The sequence below is a fragment of the Thunnus thynnus genome, chromosome 2, assembly GCF_963924715.1.
Source record: "Thunnus thynnus chromosome 2, fThuThy2.1, whole genome shotgun sequence".
Classification (NCBI taxonomy): domain Eukaryota; kingdom Metazoa; phylum Chordata; class Actinopteri; order Scombriformes; family Scombridae; genus Thunnus; species Thunnus thynnus.
In genome coordinates this window covers 36,853,381-36,871,741 of record NC_089518.1, presented here as the reverse complement: position 1 = coordinate 36,871,741, position 18,361 = coordinate 36,853,381, and the positions used below count along the sequence as shown (strand labels likewise).

The window sequence follows — 18,361 nt, the reverse complement described above, 5'->3', positions numbered from 1 at the left end:
CATTCACCCCCGTACAGTTGTCATGAAAGAGGAAATTAGCTACAGAGACCAAAACCGTTGTTTGTACCAGGCTGTAAACATGTTTATTTCTGCTGTAAAGTTGGGCATTTTAACATGGGGGTCTATGGGGATTGACTCGTTTTTGGAGCCTCTAGTGGCCATTCAAGGAACTGCAGTTTTTGGCACTTCCGCATTGGCTTCATTTTACAGCCCCAGAGGTTGCTGCTTGGGTTCAAGTCAGAGCTTTGGCTCGGTCGCTCAAGAACATTCACAGAGTTGACCCTAAGCTGTGTGTTTAGGGTCAAGGTGAACCTTCGGCCCAGTCTGAGGTCCTGAGCTCTCTGAACCAGGTTTTCATTGAGGATATCTCTGTACTTCGCTTCGTTCAGCTTTCCCTCAACCCTGACCAGTCTCCCAGTCCCTGACGCTGATGCTGCCACCACCAGGCTCCACCGTCGGGATGATACTGGGCAGGTGATGAGCAGACATGACGCTTAGAATAGACGCTTGATTTCATCAGACCAGAGAATCTTGTTTCTCACAGTCTGAGAGTCCTTTAGGTGCTAGGAGAGGCCTCCGTCTGGCCAGAAAACCCAGATCAGTGCAGCGTTGCAGTGATGTTTGTCCTTCTGGAAGTTTCTCACATCTCCTCACAGGATCTCTGGAGCTCAGCCAGCGTGACCATTTAGTTCTTGGTTACCTCTCTTACATTGTAAGTGCATTATGAAGCATTATTGTCTTCTAATGGTCAGTATGAACAGGAGGAATGATAACAGCAAGAAAAACATGTTTCAATGTTCATTTGGGCTCCTGACAGTTGTTTTAAGACAGGTTTGAATAATTGTAAACCCTTCCCTCTTTGAAATCTTCAAAATACTCTCTACATGATTCACAGAGGAACATAGTCGTACTGTTGGAAGCTTGTTGTCCACAAAATTTATTCTCCTGTTTGCATGTTTCAAAGGCCTCGAGTTCAGCAAACCTATTAAAGCTGAACACATCTCAAGGAGAATAAGCAGAATAATACAATTCTTTGTGTTTGTGTGTTTTTTTCCCACATCAGTGTAACAGAAAGTATTGAAAGAGAAGGAGATGAAACATTTCTGCTGTACAGTATGTTCAGTTTTGACAGTGACCTCGTGTTCCTCCACAGTGTGGTAACGCTTTATTATTACTTTCCAAATCATTTCCAAAGATTTGGTACAAATTACAATGAAATAGAGACAAAGTTCTGAAACTGATAGTAGAGTTTAAATGTAATGAAATCACAAAACCAGTGAGTGTACAAGGACAGTTAACCCCTCATGGACAGGTTTCTCTCTCTCTGGGGGATTATAAAATAACACAAAATTAAATAAAAATAAAGGTTTATTTGACATTTATTTCCCCTTTTTTCATAATTTCCTAGAAATTCTCCTAAGCGGTTGTTGATTTCCAGAGAAATATCCTTGAAAGAAGTGCTCCATTTAAACTCACACAAACATTAATTCACTATTCATTAATTGTTGGAAGAATAATTTTTCATACAGTAGATGTTCAACTGCCTGCAGACACTGACTGACTAGATTATGGCGGCAATGAATGAAATTAATTAATTGGAAGTGCACCAATGGAACATGACCTCCATTTTTTTCTATTAATTGGTACCAAATTACATAGTTTGTTCCTGTGAATTTACAGTCACATATCTAGGAAATTATAAGAAAACATTTCTGTTCTGTCTGCTGTACAAAGGAGAGAAAACAGACCAACGTTAGAGTCAAAGAGGACAAACACATAAAGTATGTAGTCAACCAAGGATATGTGTTGGTTTGTCATTGGGTTGAAGGTGGAACAAGAATTCAACCCTATTGGATAATAAATACAAAGGTGAAGAGCTATACATCAAAAACAAGACAGAAAAAAGACGACTCAGCTGTTCATTGAGGCCAAAGGGTTCAACTGTGTTGAGACCATGAATCCAATATGACTTAACTATTTCACCACCTCTAGATGAGCGGGAAATCTTTTCTATTTTCTCTGTTCCCTTGAACTTTAATGAGGCTGCAGAGCAATTTGCACTATTAAAGGCTGCAAATCAATCAGTGTGCTCTTTTCTCATTTGAACTTTGCTGTCCCTGACCCGAGAAGCTCCTGATTCAGCCGCGTACAGCTCGGAAGATGCATGGACAACCCCCTTTCTACTAAATAATTATGTTAAATAAAACATACAAAGGATTAGCAGTAACGTCTGATATCCATTAACCTTTAACCTCACAGCAGCAACAGAAGGCTTATACAACATTTGACCTTTGAAGCTTAAATAAGTCTCTGGAAGCAAAAATCTGGTTTATCCAGTTTAGTTAAAGGAAGAGGAAGGCGAGGACTGTCGGCAGCTATCAGGGCTCGTTTTAATTCATTTCCCCTGTTTGTTTTTCTAAAGTGAAGCGAATCCTTTGTAGCTTGAAAGCACAGTTGACAAAGTTGGACTTAATGCAAACGGGGGGAGAAAAAAAGCATTTATTATGGAGACAGTCGGCAGTTTTGTCATAATAGAAGTCGCCAAATGTCACGGTTTCATTTCAATTCATCTGTGAGATATTACTGCTCAGAAGCTCAAGGGAAGCAGAGCGAGTCCTCCTCATCTCCGCTCAGTCTGGAGGTGTGAAGTGGCTTCGACTCTTGAGTGTGTCGTCAGTGTAACACCAGAGGAAGCCGGATCTCAATCCCATCAACTGCCTATTAACAGCGAGAGCAAATGAAACGGCCTCTGAGACTTCCTGGTTCTGTAATCATGTGTGAAGTGAGCAATCTGTCTTAATACTCATTACTCTGATGGAAACTAACCGTCGACGGAGTACATGTGTACCAGAGCTCAGGCTGTTTGTTTTAGGTTTGAAGTGATGACTTCACAGGTTTCTCTGCAGGTCTTGAAAAATCTTAAATAGCAGGAACATTAGTTGTTGTTTTTATGAATTTCTACTTTACAGAAGACTGTGTGATCACTGTGAACAGCTTGTGCTCTTTTGGTCAACACTGACTTTAGACCGCTCCTGAACGTTGCTGTCCTTCAAATCATCCAAGTTCATGAGTTTAAATTAAATAGCGAGTGGTATGTGACTGAAATATTACGTTAATTTGTTGAGAGGTTATAAAACAATTATACATTTCTAAAGTGTGTAAAAGCAACCTGCAGTTTGAGCCAAACTAGTAAGTTTCAATCAAACAATCAAACTTTTTAACCCTCTTGTTGTCTTCCCGTCGACCGTGCAGCTTTTATCCTCCCGGGTCAATTTTGACCCGAGAGGACAAAAGTCCACAGATGCTATAAATTTAAATAAAACATCCAGAATTGAATGAAAATCATTACTTGTACTCGCAAAGTGTGTGTGAAACCATCCATGTGATTTTCAGGCAATTAGATGAAATAAATCCATATTTCTGATATAAAAACGGGTCAAATTTGACCCGAGGACAACAGGAGGGTTAAGGAAATAAAATACTAATATTTTGGCTACTTTATATCTAAAATATTGTACAAGAACCTCTCCATAAAAGCCCCAGTTTACTTCAACAGCACCACAAACTACAGCCTCCATGAAATAAATCAACATCTCTCTAAAAAAGATGAAATAAAAAAACATTTTAACCTTCATGAAGTTATTATACTGCCTTATTTTTATGTGGGTGTATCTAATAAACTGGCAAGTGAGCGTATGTGACCTGACTGAAATTCATCTCAGATTGTGTCTTTATTGCGTTCACACTGTGATGCTGCAGAGTTTATGTAAGCACAAAGTATTCAGTGATTTATTTCTTTATATGTGTCCAAAACAGTTGTTCCTTTAACCTTAATCTGTCCAGAGGAAAGACGTCTGTGCAGCTCTTTCTCACAGCGTGGTGAGCTACCAGTAGGTTTACCAGTAAAATATCTTACTGGGATTGTATCCGTCGGAGGTGTATGAACATCTGAATTGTTGGATTTATTACAGAAATGTGGACTCGAGGAAAATTATCTACAGAAAACAAATGTGTAGGCGAAAGAGTTCAGAGACGATGTCAGAACTAAACGCAAACAAACAAGAGACAAAACTGAGAACTTTGATTATTTATTTAAAGAAAGAAAAACATGTTGGCGATAACTGTAGGATGAAGATGAAGATGAGGGGATCTGTGATGATCTATTTATCCAGGAACTAAATCAGACATACAATGTTTCTACTGACATGAACTGATGCATAAATGTAGATTTGGTTTTGTTTGGGTGAAGTTTGTATGAATTTGTGTTGTATTTATACTTGCAGAACTGTGTGCATGTGTTTAGTTTAGTTGTATGTAGGCTGGTGGGTAAACATATCAGGTTTTTGTTGTTGTTGTTGTTGATTAATGTGTCGATGAGGGAAAATTAAACTACTAACTTATTGAATTCTGATGATCTCGCCTACATGAAATATGATAAACAGTGACCACAGCAGAAACCAGTATGTCCCTCCTCCCTCTTTTTTTAGTCTTGGACTGGAGGATGACGGATCCCAATCACCCCATGAACGCCCTGATGCGTCTGAACCAGATCCAGCCGGGGCTCCAGTACCGCCTGCTGTCCCAGTCCGGCCCGGTCCACGCTCCGGTCTTCACCATGTCTGTAGACATCCAGGGAACCACCTACCAGGCCACCGGGAACTCCAAGAGAACCGCCAAGCTGCAAGTAGCCCTCAAGGTATTTAAACAGAACTAGTCACCTCTTCAAGTGTGAACACACCACATACTCAAAACTAGAGCTGCAACCATTAGTTGATTAATCGGTTAGTCATTTTTTAAGAAGAAAAAGTCCAAATTCTCTGATTCCAGCTTCTCAAAGTGAATATTTTCTGGTTTCTTTAGTCGTTTATGACAGTAAACTGAATATCTTTGGGTTGTGGACTGTTCGAGAACATCACCTTGATCTTTGGGAAATATGTGATCAACATTTTTCACCATGTTCTGACATTTTATTGACAAACTAATCGATTAATCAAGAAAATAATCAGCAGATCAATCGATAATAAAAAATAATCACAAGTTGCTTAGTATTACTGTTATATGGAATTTGGAAACAGCTACTTTTGTGTTATTAAAAAAAATAAATAACAGTGATAAAACCATAGACTGTATAATAATATGGACGTAGTTACCGTGACGTCACCCGTTGGTTTCTGAAGAGCGGTTTTGAGGCTCAAAGTGAGCCGCTCCGGTCGTCGCCATCTTGGCAGTGCGTGATGCTGCCTAACTCCCAGCCAATCAAAAATGGGCAAAGAGGCGGGCCGAATGGCTGAAACAAGCCACCTAGCGGCTGGCGGACCTGTCACTCAAAGCAGCCATGTCCTTCATTATTCAGAACTTTACGGCTTAATAAAACTTGAACGGGTGAGTTATAAAAACATTCACCCCCCGTACAGTTGTCATGAAAGAGGAAATTAGCTACAGAGACCTAAACCGTTGTTTGTACCAGGCTGTAAACATGTTTATTTCTGCTGTAAAGTTGGGCATTTTAACATGGGGGTCTATGGGGATTGACTCGCGTTTGGAGCCTCAAGTGGTCATTCAAGGAACTGCAGTTTTTGGCACTTCCACATTGGATTCATTTTACAGCCCCGGAGGTTGCCGCTTGGATAAAATACATGAAAATCAGCTGATCTGTTTCCTGTCAGCACATGTTTTGACATCACTGAGGCTCATATGCATTTAATGTACTGTACAAAGGTTTTAAACACTGAAAATAAAGTGAGGATGATTTAAAAAACAACACCATGAATAGTTTTTATCTATAAACATGATACAAAGTTCAATAAACAGCAGAAAGTTAAAGTAAATCAATATGTTGCTGTGAGCAGTTTTACCTTTAAACCAGCAGCAGTTCTCAGTGTTTCAGGTTCTCAGCAGGTCGGTTGTTCCTGCATCTCGGAGAAGTTGCCGCAGTTTCTTCTTCTGCTGTTTCTGTCTCTTTATGTTAATCTCAGACTGACTCCATGATGTTGAGATCAGAGACCATCTGCTGCAGGTCTCCTTGATCTTCCTGTTGATGAAGATAGTTCTTTATGACTCTGGATGCATGTTTGGGCTCGTTGTCGTGCTGCAGATGATGGGACGCCTCCCTGATGTCGCTGCATTATTGAGAAGAATCTAAACATCTAAACTAAAACTTTTGCACAGTACATATACAGTACTTATATACATATTATCTGTATTAAAACCCTTCAGATATACAGGCAAAAATACGATTTCAAATTGTCTGTTTTTTTTCATTCTTCTAGGACATAAAGTGCTAACTAATGGCATTGATAATAATGATAATAATAATAATAATAATAGTAAAGTTTATTTGTATGTCACTACAAAATGCTTTACACAAAAACAAACAAAAATATAAAGCGGGAATAAAAAACAATCATAAAACAGACTTAAGATAAAAATGTCAAATAAGAAGATGAATGGCGACGCTGAGCTCCTCCGACAGGTCATTACTGACGATATAAATATACGGCAGGCTTCACTACAACATGTACCGACTGTGTCATGAGCCTGTAAATGAAAGGAGGAAAAAAAAACTGAACAGCTGAGGGTTCAAAGAGTTAAAAACACCCACGTCAGCAGTCGTCCTGTTTCTTCACTGTCTGTTCTCACAGAGTCAGATCTGAACACTGAAGCAGACAAAAGAAGACAAATGAAATCATCCAACTCTTCTCACGTCGTCGATCAGAGAACAATAAATGTTCTTTTTGTGACAGTTTTTATCCAACTTCACACACGTTTATTCATTCATCGACACGTTCACACTTAGGAGCTGCCCAGTTCAGCCCAGTCTGTGGTGTTGTTGGTGTCGTTGGCCACTTTCAGCAGCAGTCGGTCGGGTTGACAGTCCTCCTCAAGACTCATAGATGTGATTCACTTCCTGTGAGGCGTTCAGGGACCATCAGGGAACTTTAGATGAGAGAACGTTTGTTACTTTCAATATTAGACGTAGTCAAATCCAGATTGTTTGAAACCTTTAGAGCTTATTGAAATGTTAATTAAATGGATTCTGTGTGTGTGTGTGTGTGTGTGTGTGTGTGTGTGTGTGTGTGTGTGTGTGTGTCTCGTCTCCTCAGGCGCTGCAGGCTCTGGGCTACGTGCTCGGCAGCGACGGAGACGTGGACTCGCTGAGCGCTGACGAGAAGTCAGATGGCGAAGGCAAGAATGACAGGATGTCCACCAGCTCCAGCTCCACCTCCATCACCTCCTCCACAGACACACAGGAGGTGGGGAACACACACACACACACACACACACACACACACACAATCACAATCACACACACACACACACACAGAAAAACAGTTGGATTCATAACAAGTACACATGAGGTCTAGACTGATGCACAGACGGACAGCAGCCTTTTGTGAAACGTCAGTGTTTCCAACCTGCGATGTGATAAAGACTTCAGTAAACTCGTCAGTGAGGTCAATTCAAAATTATCCAGTAAAGCAAGTTAATGTAAAATATAATATTATAATATTCAGCAGGAATCCTTAAATACATCTTCTTCTCCCTTATTGACATTTTTTTTATTTCACAAATTCTCCTGCTGGACACCAGATGTCTCCTCCTTCACTGTAAAGTTCATTCTCAGTGTTTGTGAACTGGAAGCTTCAAGTTTCCACATCACACTTGTATAAGTTACATACTGGACCACGATTGGCTCCAGACTGGTTGTGATGTCACAAATCCTGCTCGTAGGTAAACTCATGTTAAACTGAGATTTAAGGTGAACTCAGAGAAACAGAGAAGAAGAACAAACACCCAACTTCAAAGAACAAGAAGAAGAACATAATCTCCTCTTACATTCACTCTGATGTTGTTTTTTCTGCTTTTTGTTCGTCTTCTTCGTTTCTTTTAATATTTAACATCAACCTGCACAGTGACCGCTGATGATCCAACATACTGATTGATTGATGTGTGTTATCAGTGATAAATCAATAAATAAAGTATTAAATAAACTGAAAACAATAATGTCCACTGACCAATATAATCCTGCTCATGTCAGTATATTTGGTTGAAGAAGTTAATAATAATAATACTATATTATTATAATAATATAATAACTCCTTTTGTGTATAGAACTTATAAAGTGTATAGAACTTATAAAGAAAAATAAGTTTACAAACTGGTCAAAAAGTAATGCATAATACAACATAATTCTATAAATAAAACATATATAAAAATAGGATAAATACACAATAGGAGAAACACTATGAAGCCCAAAAAATAAACAGTTTTGTGTAGCAGAATTGTTTTGTTTTTATGTATTATTTATAGAGATCTGATGACTCTTTAGATTAATCTCAAGACCCCTTTTTGGGGCCCAGAACCCCATGTTGGGAACCTTTTTAAAAGTATTTTAAAATCAGTTTTACAGACTGGGAACCAGTGTGATGAAACTGGGGTCACTTTGTTCTTCTTTGTTCTAACTGGTGAAACTTTGATAGTTTAATATGTTTATAAAATGATCTTTCAGCCAATCAGAGACTGTAAATTAGATCAATATTATCAGCTGATGTCAGCAGATAGATCTGTATTTCTACATGTTGACCTGCAAGTAACAATAAATACAGTTGAGTCGACTTTTACACTGTAAAATGTTGCTCAGTACGTCTTAAATAAAATATAAGGGATCCTCATCAAAATGTTTGATATCTCTCTAAAATAAACTCTTGATAGTTTGTATTGATTGAGCTTCAGTGTCAATGCAGACATGTAGCTGTAAAGAGCCCTGATAGTCATTAAAATGATATTTATGTGCCTTTTTTATACATGTATTGTTATTGAATTCTATATAATTGCTTGCTTATATCACCTGGATGTACTGTATATTGAATGCTGGTTATCAGCAGCTTTAATACAGATTAACAAGGTGCCAAACAGCTAATAAATGTTTATATTTTACCAGCGTCTGACTGGTGGCTGCTGCTAATTTTGCAGACAAACTAACAGTTCAAGTATCAATCAGTGATTCACGTTCTGTCAGATTCATTCTGTCGATAAGGACGGTCAGACATCCAGCAGCATCGATGTTTATACTAGTGTGGACAGTGTGAAGATATCTGCAGTACATATTGTAATATTGATAATAAGTTTACTGCCAGCATCGATGCAGTCTGTACTCATTCTGTATGATGGGATGGAAGGTCCTATTCTGTCAGATTGTCTCTCTGTTTCCTGACCTCCAACATGCAGGAGGAATAAATGATGTTACAGGCTTGTCCTACTTTGGGGGAAACATGAAAGGAATATATGATAAATGTATTTTCTCTCCTCTCTCTCTCTCCCTCTGTCTGTCTGTAGTCCAGAGCTCCGGGTCCCATCCTGACGGCGGGAGGTAAAAACCCGGTGATGGAGCTGAATGAGAAACGCCGCGGCCTCAAATACGAGCTGATATCAGAGAGCGGCAGCAGCTACGACAAACGCTTCATCATAGAGGTTACCAAAGCACACACACACACACACACACTCGTACACACTACTCCATTTTATAGATTTCCTGTCTTCCTTTCAGAGGCTTTTATTAGGAATTGATGAGAGAGGGAAGATGTTTGATGTCGGACGCTTCCTCCATATCAAAACATCTTCACACTTCTCAAAAACACCAGGAAATAAAGCTGAACATGAAACCAATTTCATCCCATGAAATCAGACAGAAGCAGTTTGTTTTCTGTGTTGTTTCACAGGAAATGTCACAGCAGCATAATGAACTAAGATCAATGTTTTCTTTGAGGATTATTTTCCTGTAATAATCATGATGATAAATGTCAACACATTGCGTGTGGAGGGTTTCTAGTTTAAATAAGAACTGTGTATTTATAGAAAGAGTAAGAAGCCTTTTTCTTGAACATCTGGGAGGTGCAGTAACGTCGTCTCTTCACAAGCTGTGAAGTGAAAACAGCAGCTTCAGTCCAACATGGAGGCTTTAATCACAGTCCCGCCGTGTGTTCACCTGCGTTTGGGCAGCGATCAGAGCTCAGTACAAAGTCACTGCAGTTAGAGCAAAAAAACCCAGAAAAAATAGACTTGAAAAAGAGTTGAAGAGCAAACCGATCAGATTATAATAAAAATTTGGAATTGATTTCAATAACAAATCTGTCCGTGAGATACAGACGACTGAAAATGTCTCCTGTGTAGACAGCAGGGATGTGCAGAGATCCTGTATTTGTGTTTGTATTTGTATTTGTTGAGGCAGCAAAATTATTTGTATCTGTAAGTGTTACAAGAAGTGTTCGTGAATAAACTACTTTATGAAGGAGGTCCCCACACTGGGTCTTGAACTGGAGTCTCCCAGATCATAGACAACTGATTACTGAGATAAAACTTTACTCATCACCTCATTGCAGACAGACCTCTACCTATTTATACACCCATAACACACAGACAGCACAGCATGTAACGTGTAGAAGGAACTTCAAAGGCGATTATTGCTTTGTACTTTTCATTTATTGCTTAGTTTTTACAACCTAACTTTGTGGAAAGGAGAAGTGGAACAACAGGTTATGGAGAGTCTGTTGGGAGCACTTTTTTTTTTTTTTATTCATATAAAACCCACTATTTGTGCTTTGCCGAATAATGTATTTGAATTCGGGCACATCCCTAGTAGACAGAGTGTAAGATGTGACGTCTCTTCTATGACGTGTTCAGTGATGTTAACCAACAGCAGCACAACACCACACACAACTGTACACATAGCAGAGCGAAGGAGGAATGATGATGTCGGTGCTGTCAGGTGGAACAGTGAAGTTTATTGGCACCTCATTGATCAAGGCGAGCTGTGATTGGTAGTCTGCCATGTCTCTCAGCCAAGTCACAGCTGGAGTTTGATGACTTCATGATCACCCGATAATACTGTGTAATCTGATTCTGACAGTAATCCTGCTAAAAAAAAAGAAAAAAAAGGAAGACAAATACATATACAACTTATATACCTATTGAAGTACTCAGTCCTGTGTTTTGTGCTGTGTAACAGGTGGAGGTGGACAAGCAGGTTTTTCGGGGGACTGGTCCCAATAAGAAAGTAGCTAAAGCCAGCGCTGCACTGGCCGCCCTGAACAGCCTGTTCTCCGGCTCCAAATCCACGACCAACAAGAAGAAACGACCCAATCCTCCGGTGAGTAAAGACCCGGGATACGACTGACTGACACGCTGTAGTGCGGTGATGTGTATTTCTATGATATGGACGACTTTGGAGGGTCAGAACTGATTGATGTGAGGATCAGATTTCCCACAGACTCTGAACATCCCTCCGTGTATTTGTGTGTACTTCTGTGTTTTTGTGCAGCCGAAGCGACCCGTGGCCTCGGTGCTGACGCTCCCGGCTCTCGCTGCCAGACCTCCACGAGTCCCCGTCATCCCCAGAGCTCCTTACATCAGCACCCCGCCCACACATGGATACATCCCCCCAGGTGAGTCACATGACACTAATCTACCTGCACACATCTCACATTGCAGCTCCAAATATCATATAAAAAAACACATCAGCAAGTCTTTTTCTTTCTACATGATTTATTAGCACAATATTGGCGAGGAAACAACTTATATTGTGTCTCAGTGTGTTTAGATAACTAACAAGCAGAACTGAAAACATAAACTTGAATCATAAAAGCGGTGGATATTACCGTTAGATTCATCTGTAAGCAACGTTTTCAAACAGCTTTCAGACGGCGAGCGGTCGCCGTTACCACCTGCGTTGTTTTCAATGTAAACACGACAGCAGAGGTCGGTTTTTCAGTTTGATGCTGTGGTGCTCATCATGTGACCATGGCAACCACAGAAACCACAGTGAGGGGAAACGATGCAGGAGTTTACTGATGTCTGAGTTTCCTGAATGATTCGTCTCTCCACCAGCAGGGAACAGACACATCCGTGAAGAGAAACTGTGCTGGAGCTACATCAAAGTCTGATTATCTGGTCTGACACAATAAACGTTAATGATAGTAGTTGGTAAAACATACTTTATATTGCTCAGCACATCCTCTATGTTAGACTACAACCTGTTCTGTTTAGGTGTGATGAGATTATACTACATAGGTGGATAGCAGCAGTCTGATGGAGGCCCCGTTCACACCTGGTGTTAACATGCGTCTTTACATGCGTCCTCAGTGACCACATGTGATCAGATCTCACTTCCCCGCTCTTTATGCAAATAAACACGAACATCATTTCTGTTTTCAAAAACCAAATTCGTTCGTTATTCGTCTAAAGCTGTGTTCAACTTGTTTGATAACAGGATAAATATTCAGGATATAAATAAATATGCCGCATCGAGACAGACAGAGAGAGAGAGAACCGTGCACATTTGAGCATAACTTCATTGATTATTTAAATCTCCGGGGGGGGGGGGGGGTTGGTCTAATGTTAATCAATGTTTTGTGTTGTTCTACACATCCAACAGATCAGCTGTTACATACAGTACAACTGTTTGGAGTAAAGCAGTCGTCCTCCTGATAAATCCTGAGCCCATTATGTTTCGCAGCTCAACAAATCTAAACTTGTGAAATATCTTTTTAGACGGACAAGTGAAAAATTAATGATTTAATTTCTATTCTAAGTGTTGATTTGAAGAGGGAAACGACAAAAACGGGAGGTGGATTATGTTTTTAATTCACATGACAAACTAAATAACTTGTTTATCCTGTTATCAGACAAGTTGAACAGCTTTGGACGGAGGGTCCTGTGTCTAATTTGCCGGAAAATAGAGGACGTCAGTTGAGTAGACGGTCCTTCAATGTGGTCCAGGACTCGTTGCGTTTACACTACGGAAAGAATGTGGCCACATGCGGCCCAGACCACCTCCGAATGTGGTCTGAGTGATTGGATCTCAATCCGTCCTCAATGCGTCTTGGGTGCGTTTACACCTGTATTTAGAGCTGTCCACTTGTGATCGGATCACCGTAGACAGATGTTAGTGCCAGGTGTAAACAGGGCCGTAGAGTACAGGCTGGTAGGACTGAAGGTAGCCGGCAGCTGTGGCGGCCTACCGCTCCTCGTCTGAAAGCACCTTTACTGTCTAATCACACGAACCAACTTTTTCCATATATGTTAAAACCAAAAATAGTATTGTAAAATAAAATCCTTCAGATATTAACACGGTGTAAATATTCTAAGCAGTAATTACAGCTTATAATACTTTCTTTTTTCCTGGCAGGTTTTGGTGCTCCTTATGGTTACAGCCCTGCAGGCGCCCTACCTGCCTATGGTAAGTTGCAGTCACTGTATCTGATCAATAATCCATCCATTTGATTTGCTCATCACCACATCCCAACATTTGAGTTCTTTTTTTTTGTTTTTTCTTTGTTCTTCCTCAGGTTTTCCCTCCAGATTGCCCTCAGTAGTTGTCCCAGTCATCAGAGTCCCCACAACATACCCCGTCACCCACCTCTACCCCTATTAGGACCTCCTACTCTCCCTCACCTCACCCTCCTCACCTCGCAGGAAAATCACTTGTTAAAGGAATATCCTGACTTTGACTGTGTGTTCACGACACAAGCTTCAAATAGTAAAACCAACATATAGCCTTACTGTGTGTTTCTATAAATAGGGAAATCTTTCCTAGTCTTACCGAGTCAGATATAAAGGATGGATATCAGTTTAGCCTAACCTAACTCCCCCATTAGCATCAAATCATAGCATGTTCCCTCTGGACAGCAACCAGCTAGATTAAATTGGCCATTAGAAAGTTGTGCGTCTATGTTGCTACAAGCTGTGTGAACACAGTTTGACAAATAAGCTCTTTGATCATCAAACCGTTATACATTGAAAAACTGACTTCAGCGTTTAGTGAGCTGCAGTGTGTGAAAGACTGCTCAGGTTAATATTACACCAGGGAGCTGATCATCTACTGTAGGAGACTGAATAAACATTACCTACTGTATAAGGAACTAAATGAAAATCTACTGTAGGGAACTAATTAACCACCCCCCATAGTAACACCCCTCCCCCCCAAAAAAACAAGAAGAAACACTGAAATGAACTCCAAAAAGCGCCAACCAATACACTGACTACTAAATATCTGCTGTGAGTAAATAAACATACTGTGTCAGGGAACTAACTCAACATCCACTGTAGCGGATTAAGCAAGCAAAATAGATAGTCACTATAGGGAACTAAAAGAAAACATCAACTGTACGCCAACTACTAAATAATAGGACTATACTCTGATAGGAACTAAAGGAACGGTTCCCCTACAGTGGCTGTTTTAGTTCCCAATGGGATGTTTAGTTCCTTACAGTGAAAGTCATCCTCTGTAAGGGAACTAAAGAAACAGCCATCATAGCAAACTAAATTAACAGCAATTGTAGGGAAGAGAAAATAATATCCACTCTAAGAAACTTAACATACTCTTTTGGGAACTAAAGAAAGGCCTACCATACACCAACTAGTAATATAAAATACAGGGAACAAAATAAATATAAACTTGTAATAAGTGTAACATCTTGTGTATGGAACTAACAAGACCACCAACCATACACAAACACTAAATATACAAAGTAGTGAACTAAATAAACTGCAAGGAGCTAAAGAGAAGTAAAGAATCATCAACTGTAGACCAACTATTAAGGGAACTAAACATCCACCATAGAGAACTAAATATACAGTCACTGTAGGGAACAAAAAAAGCCACTTAAGTACAAAAACAAGAACATATCCCATGTAGGAAACTTACCTCTGTTTCAAACTAAAGTAACGACTTATACAGTGGCTGTTTTTATAAGTTCCCCAGAGGATGGTCAGTTCCTTACAGTGGATATTTATTTAGTCCCCTACATTGAATATTTAGGTTTACCGAGTTTGCTTTTCATTCCCTACAGTGGCTAACTAAAAATCCACCAAAGAAAACTAAATTAAAATTACAACTACTAAAAATATATATATATATGTTATACTGTTATATTTATTAGGATCCCTTACAATAGTTACTTCTACAAAGAAAAACAAAAAAGGAAGGATCAAACAACTTTACAATACAACAACTACTAAATATCGACTGTAGGGAACTAAACGTTCAACGCAGCTAACTAAATAAACAGCCATAATAGGGAACAAAAAACCCCACCACCAATCAAACATCATCTGCAAGGAACTAAAATAAATGATTCCTCTACAGTTTTGTTAGAACCTTAATGTGGATATTTAGTACTTGGTGTACAGTTGTTTTCTTGTATTTGGATAATTAGTTCCCTGTGGTGGCTAACTGCATATTCACCAGAGCGAACTAAAAAAATTAGACACTGTAAAGAAATGAACATACTCTTTTGAGAACATAAGCAACTTAACCCTACAATTTCTTTAGTTCCCTACAGTGGTATTTTTATTTACTTCACTGTGGTGGATAATGAGTTCCCTACAGTGGTTAAAAGTTATTGTAGGGAACTAAAAACACAACTACTAAATATCCACTGTAAGGACGTAACATCCTCTGTTGGGAACTTGAGAAACAGCCACTATAGGGAACAAAATACACCACCAACCAAACACTGACTACTAAATAACCAACTGGGAATTAAATAATTATCCACTGTAAGGAGGAAAATATCTTCTTTAGGGAACTAAAGCAAAAGCCAGTGCAGGGAACTAAATATACACCAAATATGCAGATAGAAAACTGATGACATAGAGACTTACGGTAACAGATCAGACAGCTTCATTGTCAAAAAGTTAATTATTCCTTTAACGGTCACTGATGGATGTGAACGTTGTTTTGTATTTTAATTTCTCTTGTTTTCTAATGTTTTAAGTTCCTGTGGAGAGAGAAAAAACAGGTTTACAATAATCGGTTGCACTGAGAAACCTTTTCCTTCTCTTTGGATTTTGAATGTCCGAGTTTACATTATTACAGTTACTGTTGAGTATGAGCCATTTTGTGTTGAGTTAAAATGCTGTCTTTTCAGAGAGGTTTTATTTTGACCTGTTTGTAAGTAATATTCTTTTTAAATAAATGAATATTTTTGTCAACAGCTGAGTAACTTGTCATTCGTAATGTTTTCATGCTTCTTGAATTTTATCTACACATTCAGGTAAGTGCAGATGTGCAGTTACTTAATTTTCCAAAAGAAATTTTATTACCTCTTATCATAAAATAGTATTTTACATTACTTGACCTCAGTAATCTTTGTACTTTCAGATCCTAGATAAAGTGCCAGCCATAATCTGTGTAATATGAGGTTGTTTCTATAACCTGAACCGCTGTCAGTCACCCATCAAGTCTTCTTCTGTTCCACTTCCTGTTATTAGTCATTTAAACATTAATCAGCCCTGATTCATCACTCAGATTTTAGTTGTCAGTATTGAAAAGATTCATGTTTCCACTGAAAGCTCTCAAAGCATTTTACCTTTATCTTGTCAGGCAAGACATTAACAACAGTTTCTTATTTACAATGACACTTGAAAGACTAAACTACATTAAAGCACATCCCCCATCCTCCCTGGACACCCAAAAAATAAACAAATTAGAGAGAATAAATAAATAAAATTATTAAACGTGTGAAAACAAAAAGGCTTTGTCAGTTGGAACCAATCAATAGTCAGACACGTAGTGCAAATATGTACACGTAAACATGCATAAATATACACACACTTATGCTTTGGCCATAATTTGTATCAATAATAATAACATTGTGTTTGGGAATGTGGCAACATGACTATAAAGAAGTCAAGAAACACAAACAGATCAGGTTATAAAAACAGGTTAGCCAAATGTGCTTCAGCTTTGACCTACTGTACTTCCTGTAGTTGTGTGAACACAGTTTTCCTGCACAATGAGGGATTATTACTGACATTTGCACTCATTCAGTTTTAGTGGTTGGTTTGTTTACAACCTGTCTGATTATCTGACTGCTTGTATTTGTTGCCCTGTCTGACTTTTCAGCGATGTTGCACATGTTTCTGGAGTGAGAGGTTATAATAACTGACTGTTAGCTAAACCCCTCCCCCAAACAGTGATTATCCAATTACAGTTAAACAACCATAACTAGGCACTGTAGCTTTAGAGGGTGGTGTCTTTTTTTCCAAAACCAAAACACACATGAACAACAGTGTAAGGACTGGATCAAGCTGTGTTTATATGTACTGACACATCATGCAATTGTTAGCATGCCCAGCTAACTAGCGAACTACCTACAGAAGTAACCAAGCGTTACTTCCAAAGCCAACAATCATCAACAGTTTGTTACACATGCAGCTTTTGCCTCAGTTTTCAGTACAATGTGATCTATCTAACTATCAAGTAAATATTTAAGACCCCTTTACAAGGTTTTGGTTTCAAACAGACGGTGCCAGTGACAGCTGAATCATAAGTTTGCTTCTAACTGAAATCACAAACCTATTGTTTAAAAAATTACTATGAATTTCATCATTATAAAACTACATCTGTGCTGTGGGAGATGAGAAAGCTTCACAGATGTATCAACAGTAACGAGGGTGAAGGGGGTTTAGCAAACGGACAAATCGATAGAATGGCTTCAAACTGGTTCTCAGTCATCACACACATGGAGCGAGCACTGAAATCACGTCCCACATCCATTCCTGTTTATCACTTCAGAGTAAAGAGAAAGGAGATGCTATATTATTAACTGATAATGGTTTCTGCTCCTTTTAACCCTGGCTGCTCGTGTCTCTTGTCTGTAGGCGGCCTGTACATTGACAGTGCCTATTACCAGCCGCAGACCATAGCCACACCTATCATCATCCACCTGGGCCCTCAGGATCTTTTCTGACCCCGCCGAGGAACCGCAGGACCACACTCGGCAACAGACTCAACCTCCTGTTTAATCCCTCACCCTTATTAAACTCTGTCAGCGCCTCTCAATTACCGCTGCAGCAGCGCTCCCCCCGGGTTTCTCCTTCCACACGAGGCACAGCAGCAATATTGAAAGCAATATGGAGGAGGAAGCACCTCGGGGCGACGCTCCGCCACACCAGGTTGGGTTGTAGTTGGGAACAGAAGAAGAGGCAGCGGCTGTGTCTTTTCTGTTTCACCCAGTTCGCTCAGAATATGTCAATAAAACACAAAGCAATACTTCTTCTGCCTTCGGAAATTTCATATTCTGAAGCGACTCGACTGGAGGTTGAAACACTTTGTCAGTGAAGTTGCTTAATTCAAACAGACCATCAGCGCCGTCACATTCACGACAATGTGACCTACTGTATGTAAATATGATATTTACTATCTGTATATATGGATGTGTGTGAGTTTTAAATATATACATGTTAATAGGTTTGATTATGTTAAACCCAACGACGGGTAAAGATATTTATAATATATCTCTGAATGTAAATACATCAGTAACTGAAGTAGCTTTGTATTTAAAGCACTCTCAGATATGCT

General features: G+C 39.4%; 1 protein-coding gene and 1 long non-coding RNA gene across 5 annotated transcripts in view; one reads left to right on the top strand and one right to left on the bottom strand.

Moving 5' to 3' along the window:
• LOC137169617 (spermatid perinuclear RNA-binding protein-like) overlaps positions 1-15,990 on the top strand; it is an 83,429-nt gene extending 67,439 nt beyond the window's left edge. For all 4 annotated transcript variants that reach the window (XM_067572892.1, XM_067572900.1, XM_067572901.1 and 1 more), the window contains exons 12-18: positions 4,488-4,696; positions 7,104-7,253; positions 9,337-9,471; positions 11,006-11,146; positions 11,318-11,441; positions 13,184-13,234; positions 13,344-15,990. In XM_067572892.1, the coding sequence (XP_067428993.1) occupies positions 4,488-4,696; positions 7,104-7,253; positions 9,337-9,471; positions 11,006-11,146; positions 11,318-11,441; positions 13,184-13,234; positions 13,344-13,429 (896 nt within the window). In that variant the 3' untranslated portion in view covers positions 13,430-15,990. The remainder of the gene's footprint in view (positions 1-4,487; positions 4,697-7,103; positions 7,254-9,336; positions 9,472-11,005; positions 11,147-11,317; positions 11,442-13,183; positions 13,235-13,343) is intronic.
• Positions 6,461-7,095, bottom strand: LOC137169654 (uncharacterized). The gene is made up of 2 exons (XR_010924505.1): positions 6,765-7,095; positions 6,461-6,656 (listed from the first exon to the last, which is right to left on the bottom strand). It is a non-coding gene; the product is annotated as an uncharacterized lncRNA (long non-coding RNA).
• Positions 15,991-18,361: the final 2,371 nt, after the last annotated feature.